Source organism: Diorhabda sublineata, chromosome 1 (genome assembly GCF_026230105.1).
Source record: "Diorhabda sublineata isolate icDioSubl1.1 chromosome 1, icDioSubl1.1, whole genome shotgun sequence".
NCBI lineage: Eukaryota > Metazoa > Arthropoda > Insecta > Coleoptera > Chrysomelidae > Diorhabda > Diorhabda sublineata.
The window spans coordinates 7,014,168-7,034,504 of record NC_079474.1 but is presented as its reverse complement, the minus strand read 5'-3'; the positions used below and the strand labels follow the sequence as shown (position 1 = coordinate 7,034,504).

The following is a 20,337-nucleotide window of genomic DNA, read 5'->3' as shown; positions in this document are numbered from 1 at the left end:
ATAACACTGGCCGACAAGATTTTCGTAACACAGGCGAGTCCTTTATTTTCAAAATGGAAATACCCGTCCAATAATAGAAAAAATATTTATTAAGCCCTAACATGTATCACTTTTCAATAGCTTAATTATCTCTGTTCACATTAGCAGGTGGGTAATTTTATAAAGGGGCGGTTAATATCGGTAAATTTTAAGACCGAAAAAATACCTGAACTGTATTATCCAGAATAATAAACTTAAAAATAACATTAAAAATCACTATTCTGTTGAGTTTCATAGTAAGTGGTTCTCTGTTCATAGTGCAAAAAGTGATTATTAGTGGATGGATGGGAAGAAAAAAAGCGACAATGGTTTTCCACTTGTACGTTAACTGAACAAGTGACTAATTTTTACTTGAATGTTTCACAACCCAAGTTAATTCTCAGTTAGTTAATAAAGTTAATCAAACGTGATTCCCACTGTTTATGAATATCATAAAATGAATTTCACAACACAGTTGTAAAATTAGTGGTTTTTACGTTCCTTCGTTTAAGTCTCGGCATAAGTTATATAATTTGTAATGCTACTTGGAATACGCTTTGATGAAAGGGTATTATATCCGCTTGGAATTAGGACAGCCGGAAAACATTTAATTCCAGCTGCCGTAATTTTTGGATCTGGCTGGTACACAAGAATTCCATATTTTTGAGTTTCTTCTACCAGATATTCGATAACCTTGTTTGTCAAAACAAAAGCAGTGCAGTTTTTTGCCAAGACGATCATTGATCCAAATCTAGTATAGTTTTCGTACTGTACTGTCTCACTAAGAGATTTTTCGTGATCAACCTCAGCATTTGGAGGTGGCTGTTTCTCTGTAACCGTCGAAATTTCGATTCAAGTGTTATCTGTTAGCTTGATTTTCACAGGTACCCGTAGCTGTCTACCCGCTAGATTATAAACCATGAATCTTCATTATTCTCAATGCTACTCTTAGGAGGTTCTGAAATAAATTTTTGGACACCCTAGATAATGTTGCTTTTATAAATTTGACCTCCATTTATTTTTCGTAAAATAACTGCCCCAATAGTAACAGATGATTTGTTGACACCATATGGTATCACTGGGCGTTAATGGGATAATAATTTGTTTGGATAAATTTCCTTGCAAAAATTCCCACGAATATTACGAGGTAAACGACATCTTTTCAATTTGTTTTTTCAAGCGACTATTTTCAGGAGAAGTAAAAGATACCAAGTGGACTTGGTTTGTTTTCCTCAAGAAATGTAAAAAGTATGAAACACCCTGAGGACTTAGTGTCGCATTTCTCTCTATGACACCCCCATGTACTACTGCTTGTATCATAGACAAGATAATGATATAGTTCTGTTTATACTTGTGTTGGGAGAACTGTCTATTCTGTTAATTTTTCTGTTATTGATTATCAGAAGAGTGATCTGATTATTGGAAAAGTGTTTTATTTTTAGAAAAAGTAATATGGAACATTTTACTCCTAGGAGACGCAACATATTAAGATTACTGTTACTTAAGTTTTTGTTAAAATCGTTAAGCTATCTTTCAAGCCGCCAGAGGTAGACACCAGTGAAACGTTTAACTCACTTCAGACCAGATTTGAAGATAGCTGTTCAACCCATTCAGACAGAGACAACAAATACTGAATATGACTCACACATTAAGTACTGAATCAAAAAAATATACAATCTAAAAAGTGATGATACCAAAATGGCAAAAGCAAACCATAAACACAAAGTTTTAACTAGCGACTGGATCAAGTTTTTATAAACTAAATTTTACACTTTATGGTTCATCCGATAAAAATGTACACTGTATGATGTGGGACAAGTCTAAAGCTGGTAGAGGTGGATAGGAAATTTCATCAGCTATTTTGAAATGGGCCGACAATTCCCACTTCAAATGTTGACCAAATAACACTTTGGTCAGAGAATTGCAATTGCTTTGGCCAAAACAAAAATATTTCCATAATCCTGTGTTTTTTCTGAGTATTGAAAAAATATCCATAAGTAAGCAAATAATATCCATGCGCTCATTGAAAGGAAACGGAAAATCCTTAACAGCCTGACGATACTCACTACCTGGGATTGGCAACTGATGGTGCGAGTATTATGTATACAATATGGTGCAAGAAAATTTTAAGCAATTTAATGCACTGTTTAAAGGAAAAAACTTATCTTATATACATAGGAATAAACTATAGATAAGGAGAAGTTTCTTATGTCTAACTGTGTTTACATTCAAGTGAGACAGAAAGAAATTGATAAGCTTTTCTTTAAATCATCATTTGACGGCGAGTTTCAAGCAGTTGACCTCAATAGGAACACAAGGAAAAGTAAAAGATTTGATGAGAATGGGCTTACATTTCCACTAAATCTTCTAATTAAGGAAGTTATCCCAATTTCTCAACAGAAAAACAATGATTTAATTTCTCTTTTACCTTTTATTTTTTTTATAAGGCCCTTCCAAAACCAATGTCAAAAGTCAAGACTATCATAACAGTGATAACGACATTGATTCATTACATGATTAAAATAATGTTTTCTATTACAGTGTATCCAATTTAATGTTTTGTTACCTATTATTATACCAAAAATTATAAAAAAGCCATCAAAAGTTTGACAAATAGTGGAGAGTCTTTTTTAAACAATAATTATACTGTTACATTAAGTCCATAAATCATTTTTCATGTCCAGTAGTACTAGGTCTACAAAAAAGGTGATATTTCAAGTAAATTATGATAAATAAATTCTAGGATCAATACCTCTAATTATTTATCAATGCCAATAACAATGTGAAAAACTTTCATTAAGCTGGTTCTATAGGTAACGAAGAAACAAATTTTAATAGCTCAACAATATGGAAAATTACCTCTCCTCGCCAAATACAAATGTGATATGGTGTTTTCCACTTCCGGGGTACAGATATAAATGTAACAAACCCTAAATCATATACTGGTGAATACTTTAGGTGAATAAAAAAAATCTTCCAAGTAATTCAGGCGCCAATTTGATCCAATTGAAATGATATGGAAGAAAGTTTTAAAGTCATCATGTCAGAGTACTATGTTAAATTATAATCCACTCCTATTATAACCTAATGTAATTGATATTTGATGTTTTAATTAGTAAAAGTGAGAGTAGAGAAAATTTCATTTGTTTTCGTGTCTAGAGTGAAATTGACGTTTTTAGAAGATCACCAACATTTTTCTCAACTGGTAATCAGTTACTTCACACAAATAACTTTTGTTTGAGAAACACATTATTCATTAGAACAGACCTAAAATCAAGATCATCAATCCACTAACAAAAGTGAAAAAATCGAGATTTATTAGTTCGGTATTAACAAAATGATTTTGTTTACCACCTATAAATTACGAATGATATTATCACCTTAATAGAGTGTGGCTTCTTAGGAAATTGTTGGTAGAAGGATTTTCTCGACATGAATAAAGATGAGATGGAAACTTTACATACCTACATCACTCTTGTGAATCAGCTTCGAGATCTAAGCGCCTATTTCCCATTTCATTCTTAATTTATTAGGTGTAGGAGAATTACTTGAGGAATTTGGTTTACACGCATCTATTATATGTGAGAGACAGTTTAAGCTCATGTTTAATGGAATTTATTTCAACAACTTATCGTATTATTATGTTCAAGACGCACTTACGCGGTTGATGATAATGATTTCAACAGAAAGAGAACTTTCGATGAATTATACGAGGTCTGGCTTTTAAATAACGAAACTGCGCCCTAGATGCATGAGGTAAAAAACTAGTAGTGCGTTGGGTATCTAGATATCTTATCTATGCACTTCCCAAAGCACGTTTCCGTCACTATTATAGTATTTGTGCAGCAGTGGTTTGAATCGAATGTGCTTTTTTCTCATTAAATTGGAAAAAACTCCGACTCAGTGCTATAAATTGTTGCAAGGGGCCTATGGAGACAATTCTTCATCTCGTGTGCGTGTTTTTAAGTGGTGTAAGCGCTTTAGTGAAGGCCGAGAGATTACTGAAAGTGACCAGCGCTCAGATCGCCCATGTAATTGTTTCACCTCCGGAAACAGTGACCAAAATCAACCAAATTGAGCGTGTAGATCGTCGAATGAGCATCCGGATGATTGTCGAGGCTGTAGACGCCGATAAAAAACGGCTAGAAAAATTTTACACGAGGAACTATACATGACAAAAGTCTGTGCGAATATCTGACTCATGACCAGAAGCTCTTGCGTCAACGGATCTGCTCAGATTTCCTTGAATAGCTAGAGTCGATGGAAGCAAAAAACAAAAAAAGGCAAAAAACGGCAGAGCTCCTAAGGGCCGTCAACAAAGAAGACTTCCAGCACTGCTTCGATCAATGGAAAAAACGTGTCAAAAGGTGTGTGGGGAGGGAAGGGGAGCTTGATGAAGGAAAAAACGAACGCAGATTTGCATAAACAGAATTGTGTTTTTTGATAAAGCGAGGTTTCATTTAAACGGAATGGTTAACAAACAGAACTGTAAATGTTGGAGAAGCGAAAATCCTCACTGGACGGGTGAGACTCAATATCCTAAAAAGGTTAACATTTATGCTGCTATCATCAACAATTGAATTATTGGCCGGCTATATCCCACAATTTGACTTTAATTGTAGAATTTAACAAAATAAACCCTGAGGTCATACAAAATGTTTTACGAAAATTCCAAAATCGTGTCATTATTACCTTCATTTCACTTAAAGTTGTGTGATTTTTGTGAATTTGTGAGACATTACCAAAATTTAACATCTAAAAATTAATTTTCTCAGTTATTATTGCACCAATTATAAAAAACTTTATATTGCTGAAGAGAAGACTGAAATCCCTTTTCAACAAGGTGCCAAATGACCCACTTTCTTATTTAAAATTTTTGGTTCTTATAATTCATAGGAGGTGCTGGAGGGGGATGATATTTCGTACTGTAAATTGACAATTTAAGAAAAAAAAAATCAAATTGTTTCAGGGTTTTTCACATAATACATAATAAAGCTAAAATTGAATTTATTTCTATACAATTTAATGGGCAAAATAGAAAAGGTCGATAGACTATTTTAGAAAATTTTAGCTAAGTAGCATGAGAGATACCTCAATGCCGTCAATTTTATTGAGTCTAATGGCAGTAAAGATGTATCTTCTAGAAACAATGTTTTCTTTGTTAACTTTTTTCTCTATAGTATTTTGAATTCATTCAATTTAAACTCAACTTATTAAGATATTTACTTCCTTTCTTCAATATTATTGGAAAATTGGAAGTAACTATAAATTTATGGTTCAATATATTTTCAATTTACTGGACGTCTCTAATCACCATTGCCCTACTCACACCGTTTCATTATATTGATAGTACTACTACCACACGTATACGAAATCACTGGACCTGCATTAATATGTAACAAGGGACAGTTATTGATCCCTTTAACCCGGTCGAGATGTATTAATGACGAATTCGAACGGTTTTTCAACAAAACATCGCTTACTGGACCATTAAATGCTGGATCATCCTTAGATATTTGAAACGTGGAAAATTGATTTATTATTGCAATATCCAATTTCAATAGAAAACTGGTCATTTGTAGATATATAACTGAAATATGTATCGATTGGTCGTTCGGATAAACGACTGTTAAATTTGGATATACGTCGAGGGATATAAAAGATATCAAATATTTGATCTATCATTCTATCCAATATAACGATAAAATAGAAAACACATAAAAATAATGAGAATGAAAAAACTAATTATGAAAAGATTCATATATGACTCAAGAAATCCAAATAAGCAAAGCAATAAACAATTTTCTTTTTAAATTTTTCGCCACATCAATAGTTTTTGAGTTATTCGCAATTGAAAAGTACGATTTTTCGTAAAAAACCGCATTTTCAATAGTTTCTTACGTATAACTGCATTTTATCGGAAAAAGTGTGATGAAACAATTAAGCTTATAAAAAAAAACAAAGAAATTAATCTAAATTTAAAATCTTAATGTTGTACCTAAAGATACTTAAATAGCTTTTGTTTTACGTAATTGAGCATTTAACCTCAAATAACGGGAGAAGGGTAGATTTTTCAACAAAAATTCATCGAATACTTCTTAAAGAGCTTAAAAAGACCTTCCAAACAACCATTGATACAAGTCGTTTGGACTAGAATTTCAGTGAGATATGATGTAAAATAGTTAAAGCTAAAAAACAATTGCACTAAGACTAACGCCATTTCATTGAAAATCAAAATTAAACTTATTCCTTGTACCAAATACTTTATTTGAATGTTATTCACGACATCTGAAAGTTTGGCTGACTAGAAGTGTATAATTTTGAAAAAAATGAGCATTAAATAATACTTTTTTTATTTATAAAAAATGAAGCAGCTAGAAATTGGATTTTTAAAAAGTGGGGATGGTTCTTAAGGGTTGACAGGGCATGGCCAATTAAAAATTACCTTAAGTAGAAATTTTAACATCAAAAAGAATGCAAAATCTTGAAGTTGGCAGTTTTTAAGGGTTAAATAATAAAAATTAATAACCAATCAAATTTTATTAAATTGTTATGAACTTTCCCCAGTAAAAATGGAATTGCCATGTTTTAAATCGTTAAAAGATTTTTCCCTTAATCAGAAGGGTGGTTTTAAGGATTCTTAAGGGTTGATACTTCAAAATAAATGAATTATCTATAATACAATATGCTATATTTATGTTGCATAAACGAAAAACATTTGAATTGAAAAAAGTAGGAAAAACTATAATATTGGTATTTTTCGATAAGGGGTGGTTTTCACCCCTTAAAAACAATCTGCACACCTTGCCACTATATAGATATTGATATTGAGATGAGTTTAATTCTGAATTTTCAGGAAAATTGGAGTTGCATTAATGGAGTCGGAGGTTTGACACCATTTAAAGTTGAATTCCTGCACTGTAAATGCCTCTGAACGTAGTGACTAATAAAAATTGTTCTGTAATATGTTTTTTTAATGCACACAACGTTACTAAGACATCGTGAGTTATTTCAGTTGTTTTACTTTCCATTTTAAGTAGTAATAAAATTTTATTTCTTTTTCATGTTCTTACGGCACTTCCCATTCCCATTCCCAGCCCTCAAATCCCCGTCCGGGTGGTGAGAACTGGTCACTAGGACGGCGCTTTTCAATTTCTCATATCCTTTGCACTGTACCGTGATTCCACATGAGATACATGCCGTCTAAAAGAAAATATGTCGTGTTGCCGGACAAATGACAAAAAGGCTTTCAGTAGTTTCCGTATTTTCATGATATAAACGGAATTGTCATGTGTCAAAAACATTTCTCGAAGCCCGTGAACATTATAAGCATTGGCTGGTCTTCCTCAGACTTCCTATACCTACTTTAATAGAAAATAACCCTTTTAACCTAGCGGTATATATCATACTTCTTTGTTGCGTCTGCTGAATACCTGAATATAGAATTCGATTACTTATATTCCAGAATAAAGCCATAATATTTTGTGTGCATGTTTCGAAGATTTTCCGTATCAACAAAGACGTAAAGAAATCAAATAAAGTTGCTAAAATATCTGGTGTATTCGAGCAGACTAATAGAAGGGTTTTTCTCGAAAGATCGCTATTAACAAGAAACATATTGTTAAGGCGGTGTATATAATATTATAGTCGCAGGGGACGCCGAATTTTTCAATAAATTTATTCTCTCAGTTTTTGATATAAGATATTATTACAAGTATCCACGTACAGCATCCGCTTAAATCAACAATACCGAGAATAGTATATCTTGAGTAAAATTAAACTAGAAAAACTAAAATTTATCAAATGTGTATGAGGTATGCTCCATTTGCTCACGTCAGTGAAAAAAATAAAATACTCCAGAAGTCAATATGATGATGACTAGAATGTTGAAGCCAGTAGAACAGATTTCACTTGCCTTTCTGGATTTGGTTATTTGCTGCTCTTCCCAATGAAGCTTTCGAAGTATGAAATTGTAAAAGATAGGTAAATGACAATTGAGCACAACGCTCTTGAAATATTGAAATTCTCCCAATGAATACTACTTAACACATGCAATATATAGCAGCCCCTTGCAGCTTTGCTTAGGACATGAACAAACCTCCTCTCTGGATAAGAATATAATTTTTCTATCATCAACACACATTTACTATCTCCTCAGATTCATTCAATTCAGTTTGTGTATCTAAAATGTATATAAAATTCATCATCCTTGAACTTAAATTGTCCTTCACTATCCCCCATTTGTTCATCTCTTGTTCGTAACCACAAAATACTGTCAAATTGCCTCGTTGATCAATATCCTCTCTCACTTGAATACATTATTTTTAACTTATTAGGAGACGACAAGAAACTGGATCTTACAAATAAAGTTTTTTAAATCTTATATGAGATAATAATAAATTTAATAAACTTCTATACACCCCACAAAAATTATCACTGATTATTTTTTAAATATTTTAAATGTGTTGCCTGTTTTTCGAATTTTATTATTATTACGAATTAAAACACTAATAGATACGCCTTTTGCAACATTTATTTTATATCGGTTCAATCTACACAGGACAAAAAGTTTGATTTACCAAAACATAGAAAATTGTACAATACACCTATACAAAAAATGAACGATGCTCAAACTAAAACCAGCCAATGAATTTCTAATAGAGTGTGTTGCCACTCCTCGCTCTAATTACAGCTTCCATTCGTCTTGGAAGGCTTCTAAACAGGTTCTGGACGTATCCTTGCGGCATGTTTTCCCAGAAATTGAAAAGAACATTTTGAAGATTATCTAGTGTTCTTATTGATGTCGGATGTTGCTGAATTTGCCATCCTAGATGGTTCCAGACATGCCCTATTGGGTTAAGGTCCGGCTACGTGCAGGCCAATTCAGGGTGGATATCTCGACCTCTTCTAAGTACTGCCGAACCACTTTAGCAGCACGTGGACAAGCATTATCGTGCATTAGCACAGAGTTGTCACCGATATGAGGCACATAGTGCACTACATGGGGTTCTAGGATATTGGTTATGTACCTGTTAGCATTTGGTCTTCCATCATTCACTGGTACTAACTCCGTGTGACCCTCTAAACAAATTCCTCCCCAAATCATGATAGAACCACCACCAAAGCTTTCAGTTTGAGAAAAATTAAACTGATCGTGCCGTTCACCACGTCGCCGTCGCCTATAAACTGGTACTAGCCTATCTGATGAATACAGACAAAATCTTGTTTCATCCGTGAATAAAATATTAAACCAATCTTGGATATTCTAATTTGCGTGTTCTCGAGCAAATTTAAATCTTGCTACTCGATGTTCTCTGGTGATACGTGGACCTCTTGCTGGCACTCTGGCTCGTGTACCTGCTTCTCTCAGCCTATTTCGAACTGTTTGTAGGCACATCCATTATTAACAAAATAAATTTGCTTAGAAAGTTCTCGATCTCAATGCATTCTCCAAGACAGAAATGATTTCATCGAGCATTTTTGCTTCCAAAAAAATTTATAAGAAATTGTGATATTTTTTTACCCCTGATAGGAAACCAGAAATATCTACTAAGTTGATACATATACAGATTGTCCCAAGAAAATAAAATTAAGTATTAAAAATATCCTAAAATACCAGTGATGCGATAATTTTTGTAGTGTGTATATTTAGTAAAGCTTTTAAGAAACAAGCTGCGATTAGTTGCGCAAGTATCCCAATTGCAGCGGTATTCATACTAATTAACTTTATTAACGTTCTTGGAACGGTTATTAGGAGCGATACAGTACTTATCAGGTTTTCACAAGCAATTCTAGTCGGGAAATAATCGAAATAATCTATGCTTCATTTCAGAGGAACATTGTAATTGATAAAAAATGTATTTCTGTTTATATAAATATGTTTATAGTAGTCCAAAATTGGAGCACTGTTCATTTTTGTAACGTTTATGAGAGAATACCAATCCACAGGAACCTGCATAGAGACCATATCGGCCACTGGAACTATTGAATCAAATGTGCCCGTCAGTTTCAAAAGACATTTCAAAGTGTAGTACTTTGAAATTGAAATTCTCAAATGTAGTACTGGTAACATTACGGTGATAGATGTCGTAAGAGATTGGAAAATTGAAAGAAAATGTCTTATTCTTAATGAAGCATATAATAATTGGAATATCATTATTTTTCAGCCGATTGTGATGCTTTTTGCTTAAAATGATGCTGGAAATTCTATTAAAAATTTCTTAATACTTTAAATTAAAAATGGAGGCGGTGTTTCGAGGGCTTAGTAATAACTAGAAACACGTTCACAAGTTATCGTCAAGAATTTTATATCCTTAGACAAAGCGGGTAATGTTCTGTGAAGAATTCATAGCAATTTTTCAATAAGCCTCGAACTTTGCGATTTTTCTCGAGTAGAAACGTTAACATGAATTGAAATTTTGTAGCTATTAGTATTCCTATAAAAAAAAAATGTTACATTTCCTTAAAAACTATTTGTCCACTATTACTATCGGACAGTAGGTATCTTCTGAATATGGAATGTTGAACGTTGATTAAATATTTTCACGTGGAGAAATTTGAGAAAAGTTACGTAAATATTATTCTGAATGTGCTCCGTCCCGTGACCGACTTTTGATTGTAGAAATTTGAACTTCTAGGATCGTCATTTACAGTAACTATTGTTGAAATGGTCAATAAAATCCGTATCCTTGTACAAGCGATCATCACGATAAAGGATCTTTCTATCTCTCCGCTATTGTTGCGAAATGTGTTACATTTATTGCTTTATTTGCATTTCTACCTGATCAGGTTTTGACGCTGTACGTGTATTGATAACAAATAGAAAATTCCTACAAATGGCCTACATCTCTCAACATGTATCAACAAAAAGCCAGATATCAACCATCTTAGTGAAATTTATTCTTTTCTTCTTTCATTAGATTTTCGGGATTTACTTGGTTTTAACCATAATAGTGTAAATATATTATCAACTTATCAAACAATGACATGGTAACAGATAAATCCAAGGAACTAGGACCTTTTAGGACTGATTTTAATTCGTAATAGATAAATTGACCTGTAAAGGATGATTTCAGGGTATTCCACCACTATACCCGCTTATACAGGTGCTTGCCATACACGTACAGAAGTAGATTAAGAATTAGCGATTCACCAAGTGACTCGGTTAAGATTCGCCTACAAATCTAATTACTTCTATGAAAATGATCGACAGATTGTTGTTGTCAACATTCCCTCTCAAAGAAGGTCAAATGTCACTATCATAGTTCCGGAATCGGCAATCCATTCGTAGACCGATATATACCACACATGGTACTAATAAAGAAAATTCAAACTAACGCCCTCTAGGAGGCTTGGATGAAAAACAAGTCCATGGGACATATAAGCTTCAAAAACATCTTCGTATGAAATTTGTTCACAATGGTTATCAATAATATCGATAAAATCGTGAAAAAGTGTATAAACTTTTTAATTTAATGCCCTATATTTTGAATACCTAAGGCGTTACGAAGCATTTTCACCCCAAATAATCAGAGTATTTCACCTATCGTAGAGACGTAATCATTTACTTTAGACACAATCTGTATAGTTAAAAATTATAAGAATATAGAATATGGAAACTATGAGACTATTAGTTAAAGTATTTCCTCTGAATATACATGGGATTCTACTATAATTTACTTATAATATTAAATCCGTTCTTTCTCTCACAGTATCTCACAAGTGAAATTGACAAATTGTTTGAGGTAAAAAGAACCTTTTGGCGAATATTCCGAATGTATAACAAATCATTAGAAATCTTCCATTTTTAAATTTGACTATGTATTTGATATCAGCATTGCTAGGCTTCTATATATAGTAGACCCAATCTAATTTTAATGATGAATTCTAAATATTGACCGCGAAATAATTGAATTTAGTTTTTGTTGAGAGGAAATTGAATTGCATGAATTTTGGTCACGTATTACATTGAGAATACATTCAGTAGAAATTTCCATAACCGATTATGTACACTCTCATCAATGTCAAATATTAGAAAGAATCTGCATAGAGGCGAAATAACTATAAACATTATTTTATATTTGTATATATAATTAAAAATCAGAGATGTTAAGAAGGAATCTAACCATGCATACGTCTACTTCTCAACTACATATAATATATCCCCTTAAAACTATTTCAAAAGTTAACACTCCAGAAGCAAGAAGACATTCCTTTATGATAACAAAAAATCAAAACTAGGATGTAGTGCTATAAAAAGTTATTTTTTTATCTGACTTGCAACATTCTTTGTTATATTGAACAAAATACAAAATACAATTCTCACAAATATCAAATATTTATAGCTTCCTACTACATATTAAATGGATATTTTTCTCGTGAACATATTACTTAAGACTTCAAATGATAACTTAATCTCTAATATTAAATTTTAATGAGAATCTAAGTATGAAATTATTGAGAGATATATATCAGACTTTCAACATGAAAAAACATGGAAAAAGGCAGATATTTGCCTTTAGTATTGGCATCGAATAAACTTTTCTCTCTAATGATTTTCTGGAAATTTCCAGTGAACATAACTCTGATGTAAAACGTGACCAGAACCTATGAATTTTAGTTTTTCTTTAATTAAAATTCATCCAATGATTTCGTGGTCAATATTTAGAGTTCATAATTGAAATTAGATTGAGTTTGTGTTAGATAACTGTAACCAAATTCAAAGTTATTCTATTGAATTATAGGGATGAAGAAATCCATTTTTCAATAAGTTCATTGCTGAAAAACTGAAGTTTCGATCGAACTTTGATATAAACTCAACAATACGTATAGAAAATATGTACAATTTTACATTATTAATATTCATGTCATGATTGTGACTGGCAGCGTAATCAGCAATACTCGATTTCCGGTCCGTCCATATTTTAAATAAGCTATGTGCTCTTTGAACCGGATAATAACGGATCTCTTAGTCTGCCCAATATACTTTCCATTAGTCTTTGAAGACGATAACAGTATAATTGTGAGTGTTGGTGTAAACAGTTGACTATATTTCTCATAGTTGCATATTTTTTAGATAAAGTTTCATAGTAAAATGAACTGTTAATTTGAAAATTTATTAGTTGTAGTAAGGATAAAGATATTTGGAAGATTGCTTATTGCCTTACACAAGTTTCTATAATAATATAATCATCAAAAAAGATTTGAGGAAATTATTTTTGTAACTTTTTTATTCGTTTATTTTGGTGTCAGGCCCCCCTGGACTTTCTCTACACCCCCACAGGAGGGGAGCAGTTTGGGAACTCCTGTCCTAGCCCATCCACCATCATATTCTCTGGATGAAATTAAGCTATTTGCAATTAAATCATAGTTTTTAGAAAACATTGTTTGCTCACGTACTAAACAAGAAGTACTCTTTTTGATTTTTTTCAAAATTAATCCCTCCATATAATGATTGGTGTAATCTTTCAGAAAATAAGTCTCCTCTACACTCTGGGAATTGTAAAATGATTTCAAAATCAATGTTTTCAATATAAACGTCTGCTTCAGCTTCTGTCATATAATTTCTTTCCAACAATTGAAAGATTTCTCATGAAATGACATTGCAGCATTTAAAAATAGGATTTTGAAGACTCCCGTAAACTGAGAAGCTGATGGAAGCTCCTTAATTGGCGAAAAGAATTTCCTAGCGGATCCTCATTTAGAACCTCTAGTCAAAAAGTAATCGAAACCTTTTCCTTTAAAAATGTTCCAAATGTTTAAAACATGATTGATTACCAATGACCAATTTCTCCGGTTTGTAATATCAATGCAAAATTTGTCTAATAAGTGTTTCAAGGAATTAGCTACGAAATAAGTGATAATAGTAAGGGAAATCACAGTTATGATATTTTCTATCGATTTAAAAGGCTAGAACAACTTTGTGATTAATTTTTAGAGGCTAGAAATATTTTTAAATCGAAAAATATCACGTTTTCTTTGTCGTACCACCATTGAGTTGCGATTTATATCATACATGAATCAAAGTAAAGACTCTGAAGTTTTATCAGTATTTAACGATCACGCATTGCTGTAACTACCAGCCATACTCCTCATAGATTGCAGCCTCTAGTTGTCTCCATCTACAAAACATTATGATTATGATCAGGCAATTACAAAATGGATACGCTGTAATTCGAGACGACAGGTTACACAGTTTTAGGTGGCTGGACCAATATCAAAGCTGATGAGGAAGCTGCAGCTTTGAGCAACGCCGCTAGTGGTTTTTTTGATTTTGATTTTTTGATAACTTTTCATTGTGTAATTTTTGCTATAACGGTTGTAGTTCCATGAACTTGACAGTTTTTAACACAACTTCTAAGTTCTACTCATTTACAATAATTCACAAAAAATCGTTGATTTTCATAGTAATTTCATTAATTTATATTTAACGAATAATATTGTATTACATGGATAGTTACATCTCCATAATTTCAGTATTGAATTATCGAAAAAATTAAATCTTTCAACTTGCATAACTAACTAGTTTATTTCACGTTCTTTATGAGAAAAGTTCATATATCACTGTTGGTATTGGAAACTTTTTAAGCTTACTCTCCATCTCTACATTCCGTATACTGCAATATGAGTTATATAATCAGTGACATCTTCTTAAAGTTTTATAAGTTATACTTTCTATTTCTAAAGAAATTTCATTTTGGATTCTTAGTTCTAATACAATCTAACAGATGGTGTTTTAATGTGGAATCGCCATTTTCGTTCCAAAACAGGCAAAATATAATTACATCAGCTCTATATTCCTAATATTGGCGATATCCCTTTAAACTAAATAGAAAAAGATATTTTTTGATGAAAAAATATTATTTTAGATAAAATTGATTGCATCCAAGAAAAAATTTTAATGATAGCTCTAATTTTGTGCTAATTAGAAAAAAAATGAACCACAAAACATATATAAGTACAAAAAAATACAAAATGTTGTGGTAGAGTCAAGTGTGAAAACAGTCAAACCAAATACATGAGAAATTGATGAAGGCCATTATAATAATAGATTATATAACTTGTTTTATGTATGAATAATCCGTCAAGAAAGTTGTGTATAGATTCAATAAACTTACCCAAAATTGTGAAATTATTGCGGAATGCGGGAAAAGATGATATCGATTTGGTTTCAATTGGCAAATGATTGTGTGTTTTTTTGCATTGTAAAATATTGAGCTCTTAACTAATTCTGAATGTGGAGGTGAAAGGAAGAGTCAGAATTTTCAATATTTTAAAAAAGTCCCTACAATGAGCTCTGCTGTTTAGTCTGAGTAAATATCCAGCAGCTTTCTTTCGTAGTTTGAATATTCGTTCAGATTGAGTCGCACCACACTTACTCCAGAAGGGAAGGGCTTATCGGAGATGCGATTCGATAAGGGCACAATAGACTGTTACGGAGATAGATAAGTTCAGTTCTTTGGAAACTGATCACAGCGCTAAACAGGGGGAGATAAGGCGGCAATATGTAACTCATATTTCAAGAAATGGTCCACAACCTAAGAATTTTACAGATTTAACGACGTTAATGGTAGTGTTATTTGATAAAAAAGGCTGCAATGCATTTTTAGATAATAAAACTTTGGTTTGATTTTCAAAAGGATTATGCACAATTTGATCCCCAAGAAGTACTGAAATTGGAAAAAAGTGATTGAATTTTGCAAACTTCTGTTGACTGTTTAAAGTATTATGAATAAAACATTTAAAGGCTTCAAGGCGTCAAAGCCAATCTAACTGAGCAAATTACACTTTTAAATTCAAATCACTTGAGTTGACTTTAAATATTTGTTTTTGGAAGGCAATACGCCAACCCGAATATAAAAGGGATTTCATACTGTATGAGACCGTAAAATTTTGCTGAATTCAAACGTGGCTCTCTTAAACTATGACAATCAGCAGGAACATCAACAACGACAAAGTTAACCAAATGGTACAGGGTGAGGTTCCGGGTTGGTCACATTGGACCAAAATAACAATGCATTAACATTTTCTAGGCTTTATTGACAAGGTTCAACTGATGAGTCAGATATTTTGCATTGATATATAACTATAGATCACAAAAAACAGGGGACAAAGCAAATCGGTTTCATTGGCCGGAAAACTGACCTTTTTTGGAATGTTCATGAAATAAAAGGAGAGTATCACGCATCATTGCTTGACACAAGAAAGCAAAAATTACAAGAAGTGACCGAATTGGAATTGCTTTTCCATCAGGGCAACGTAGCATCCCAGACTTCGGAGTATCGCATACGTAAACGCCTATTTTGAGAAGAAGGATAGAATTTGATGTTTCATACAGCAGATTGAAAATATGAATTATAAATAATTGTGCACAATTATTATTACAAAAATGTACAATGTAAACGTTCAAAATAGATATCAAGTGAACGGCCAAAATATGGAACACATACTTTTGAAAATCAGGTACCATTAACATTAAAATTTTTACTATTGCTAATAGTGAATACACAAATCCCAAGAAAATATATTTACAGGAACAATAAAACAAAATATTCATTTTCTACCGCAATAAACACATTTTCTTATTCCCCATCAAGTGACATTGAGCCTGCCTCTGTTGTCAATATTTATAATAAGTGGCTTAACTTGCAATCAATGACAATTCCTATATTCCACATTGTGGTTTCAACCCTTTCCTTGAGAAGTTGAATACACTTTTTCCATATATAGCTTCATGAAAAATATTTTCAATTTCAGGAAATTTTAATGTTTTATTTCGGTAGACACTTGAAAAATAAACTCGCGAACATAGAAATAACGTCATCATCAATCTTGTCATCATTTTCTTGCATTTAATTTTTATAAATATTCACAATTATTTGTTTTTCGCTAGAGTTAAAATGAAGTTTTTTAGTTCTCTTTGGCGGAGTATATCTAATGTCAACAACTTCATCATCTGTCCCCATGTCAGACATGTTCAAGAAAACTATACACTAAACAAATATAAACAACCCCTTGCAGAACTATAATACGATGCTGTCCCTGTATTACGCCTGATCCAATGGCTTTTTCAGCGAGGTGGCTCGCGGCCTTTTATCTGTGTTGCTGCGCCACGTTTCACCCAGGATGTTCACGTGCCGATCATGCACTGATCATTGCTTTAGTTCGATAAATAGAATTTAAACGTATATACATAAATAAAGAATACGTTGAAAAATAAAAGAGACTGTGAAAAAAAGGACTTATTTCTTTGTTAATATACTAGTATTAATAAATTTCAGATTACCTTGAGTCTAAGAAGACAACAACAAAATGCGGGTGTTATCAAAATATGGTGAAATATACCAATCTTTTATCATTTGTTTTTCAACCGTAGCAAAATTGATAAGTCAATAAAATAAATATACAGTGAATGAAAAAACGAAAGATAATGATGTAAGCCTATTTCATTTGTCCTTCTATTGTGTGTTCTAGGAATACAAGTGACCCGTTTCCAAACAACAAGCGACCCGGTGCCAAACAGGGTGTCAGTTTGAGAACGTACCACGTTAATTCAAAAATATGGAAAGTCCATTCACACTAATTTCTAAGAAGGGCATTTTCCAGCTAACAATTTGAATAGATCAACCCTTTAGAAAGAGAAAACACAATTTCTGAAGTCCCTAATGGAAATGGGAATTGATTGATATCTAATTAATATAGTTGTTTCCTTGGTGTTTAAACACTAGCTAGATTTTAAAATTCTGTTTGTACTTTTCAAACGAAAACCGAGAATTTACTTTATACGTCATGAGGAACTTTACATACTTCCATCATCTAGAGAGTCCTTTAGCGACGATATTATGTGCCTATTTTGATGCCTCCATTAGAAAACATTTGAAGGCAATATCTCAGGTTAATGTGAGGGCCATTCATTCATCTTGGACCATTATATCTGACTGGAAGTTAAGCCACTCTTCGGAAGGGAATAATGTGAATAAGTGGAGATCAAAATTATGTTACCAACGGCAGCAAATTGATTTTCAAAACAACTTGTTATTAAGAGGTCTCTTATTCACAGAGGAAAATTTCTGCAATTTCTTCAAATTTCAATCATACTATTTAAAAAAATGCCAACTCAAAGGTTCAATATCTTTATATATTATATATATTTGATTATAGCTTCTATTCCATTCCATTTGTGCTGCTTTTTAAAAAACAAGTGAATTATTTCTTTTTTTGTTACTTAAACTAGCAACTTTTGCACCTCTTGTATATACCTCCATATAACTAACATATACGACTGATTATCATTATCTTTGTACATCGTAATACCAGGTCTTGAAAATTTACTTTGGTTCAATCGAGCACGATAAATTGCTTTACTCGATGCTGAGAATTCAAAGTACTATCGGAAATCTGTAGTATTATTTGATAAAATTTAGCTCGAATAATTCACAGAACTGCTACACTAGTGATACAACGGTATCACTATCATTTCTAAAGGCCCAATTTCATGGTATGGCTCGCCATGGTATTTTCCATTTATAGAGGTCTCTCTATACTATTTACACTGCACAATGTTTTAATGTGGTGAGAATTTCCCACTCTATACATAGATGTTCAATGGGAAACACATAAATTTTTCATTATTATTGATTATATTTTGCCATCATCTTTAATTAATAAATATTTATGACCTCAGATTAATCGGTAACAAACAAGTTGATTTCAGTTTAAAATGAAAATTTCAGTAAACAGAAATTCATTATAACCCAATTAACGTTTTTAAAAAGTGGTCGTTATCATGTTATTCCTATTGATAGTTCTCGTTATATTATTAGCATTTTTATTTTTAATTATCTCCCACAAAAAGCTTGTGAAACAACAGAAAAAGAATTTTAAAAACTTCCTTGGACCACCACCTAATCCTATTTTTGGAAATATGTTGTACTTCATAAGGCCTACTTACGGCAAGTATTTTTGTTATAATTATTTTAAATTTTTTTATAGACAAGTATAAAATGTTTATTCCATTCTCCAGCATGAATAATACAAATCAACTGATTAATTCATCCGAAATTCATTTTATTAACACACTTTTTTCTTCTATTTTCTTCAAATCTTAAATAAAGTGGTTCTCTCTAGGAATCAGAACGCTCCTATGAGGTGAATGTGCCTCTATTTCAACTAAATTCTCTGCTTTTCTTTTCCCATGTATATTTTTTTAGTTCACTTATTGTTTCTAAACTTTTCCTGATCAACTTAGTGGGTTGGAATTTCTGGAACCGTTGTCAATGTTCACACTGAATTTACTATTTACACCATCACAATTACACTGTCTGACGCGCGTTTCGATAACCAAGTTATTCAGAAACTGAGGGTAAACTAAAATCTAATAACTTGACTTACCTGTTTTCTACTAAATTTTTCCACCAATAAACCTTCTCCAGCAGGAAAACCTTCTTGGCTGGAATCATTCATTCATTGAATTGACTACTAAACTATAAAGTGGGTTGTAAGGAATTGACTATTTGTCCCTATTTAAGTTACTCTTCCATTTAACAATTTCAATGCTTTCAAATTCATCCAACAATTCATTATTGCATACATTTTTAACAATTTAACATTATTAATACTTATGTCATAATTGTGATTGGCAGAGTGATCGGGAATACCTGATTTTCCGATCCGTCCATATTTTAAATGAGCTATGTGCTCTTTAAACCGGATAATACTTTCCGTCGCAATCACCACAGCTAAATTTTCCTTTCAATCCTTTTGTATAAACAGGAATAAAAGGATTTTGAATTGGTTTATAAACCCAACAATTGTTGGTAATTCATAGGATGAAATACCAAATTTGGAAAAGAGTTGTATATTTGAAATTAGCTGTGGTGATTGTGACGGAAAGTATATCGGACAGACTAAGAGATCCGTTATTATCCGATTCAAAGAGCACATAGCTCATTTGAAATATGGACAGACCGGAAAATCAGGTATTGTTGATCACGTTGGCAGATGTAAAAGTAGTTTAAATAGGGACAAAGGGCCAATTTCTTATAGCCCACTCTATAGTTTAGTAGTCAAGGAATCAATGTGAAGATTCCCGCCAAGGAGGTTTTCCCACTGGAATTAATTTTTGCGGGAGAAGATTTATTGGTGGGAAAATTTAGTATAAAACAGGTAAGTCAAGACATTAGATTTCAGTTTACCTTTGTATCTGAAGACGATAAATTAGTTATCGAAACGCGCGTCAGACAGTGTAATCGTGAGTGTCGATGTGGTGATGTTGTATGCAGTGTATTCAGTATGATCAGCCTAGGCTATATTTTATTTGTC

The 20,337-nt window shown here is 32.3% G+C and overlaps 2 protein-coding genes across 2 annotated transcripts in view; one reads left to right on the top strand and one right to left on the bottom strand.

Moving 5' to 3' along the window:
• The window catches only part of LOC130452456 (ly6/PLAUR domain-containing protein 6B-like), a 307,885-nt gene that overhangs the window by 249,076 nt on the left and 38,472 nt on the right, over window positions 1-20,337 (bottom strand). The gene's annotated exons all lie outside the window — the stretch shown is intronic.
• Window positions 18,718-20,337, top strand: part of LOC130451347 (uncharacterized) — a 36,021-nt gene continuing 34,401 nt past the window's right edge. The window contains exon 1 of the mRNA XM_056790315.1: window positions 18,718-18,968. Coding sequence (XP_056646293.1) covers window positions 18,803-18,968 — 166 coding nt within the window. The 5' untranslated portion in view covers window positions 18,718-18,802. The remainder of the gene's footprint in view (window positions 18,969-20,337) is intronic.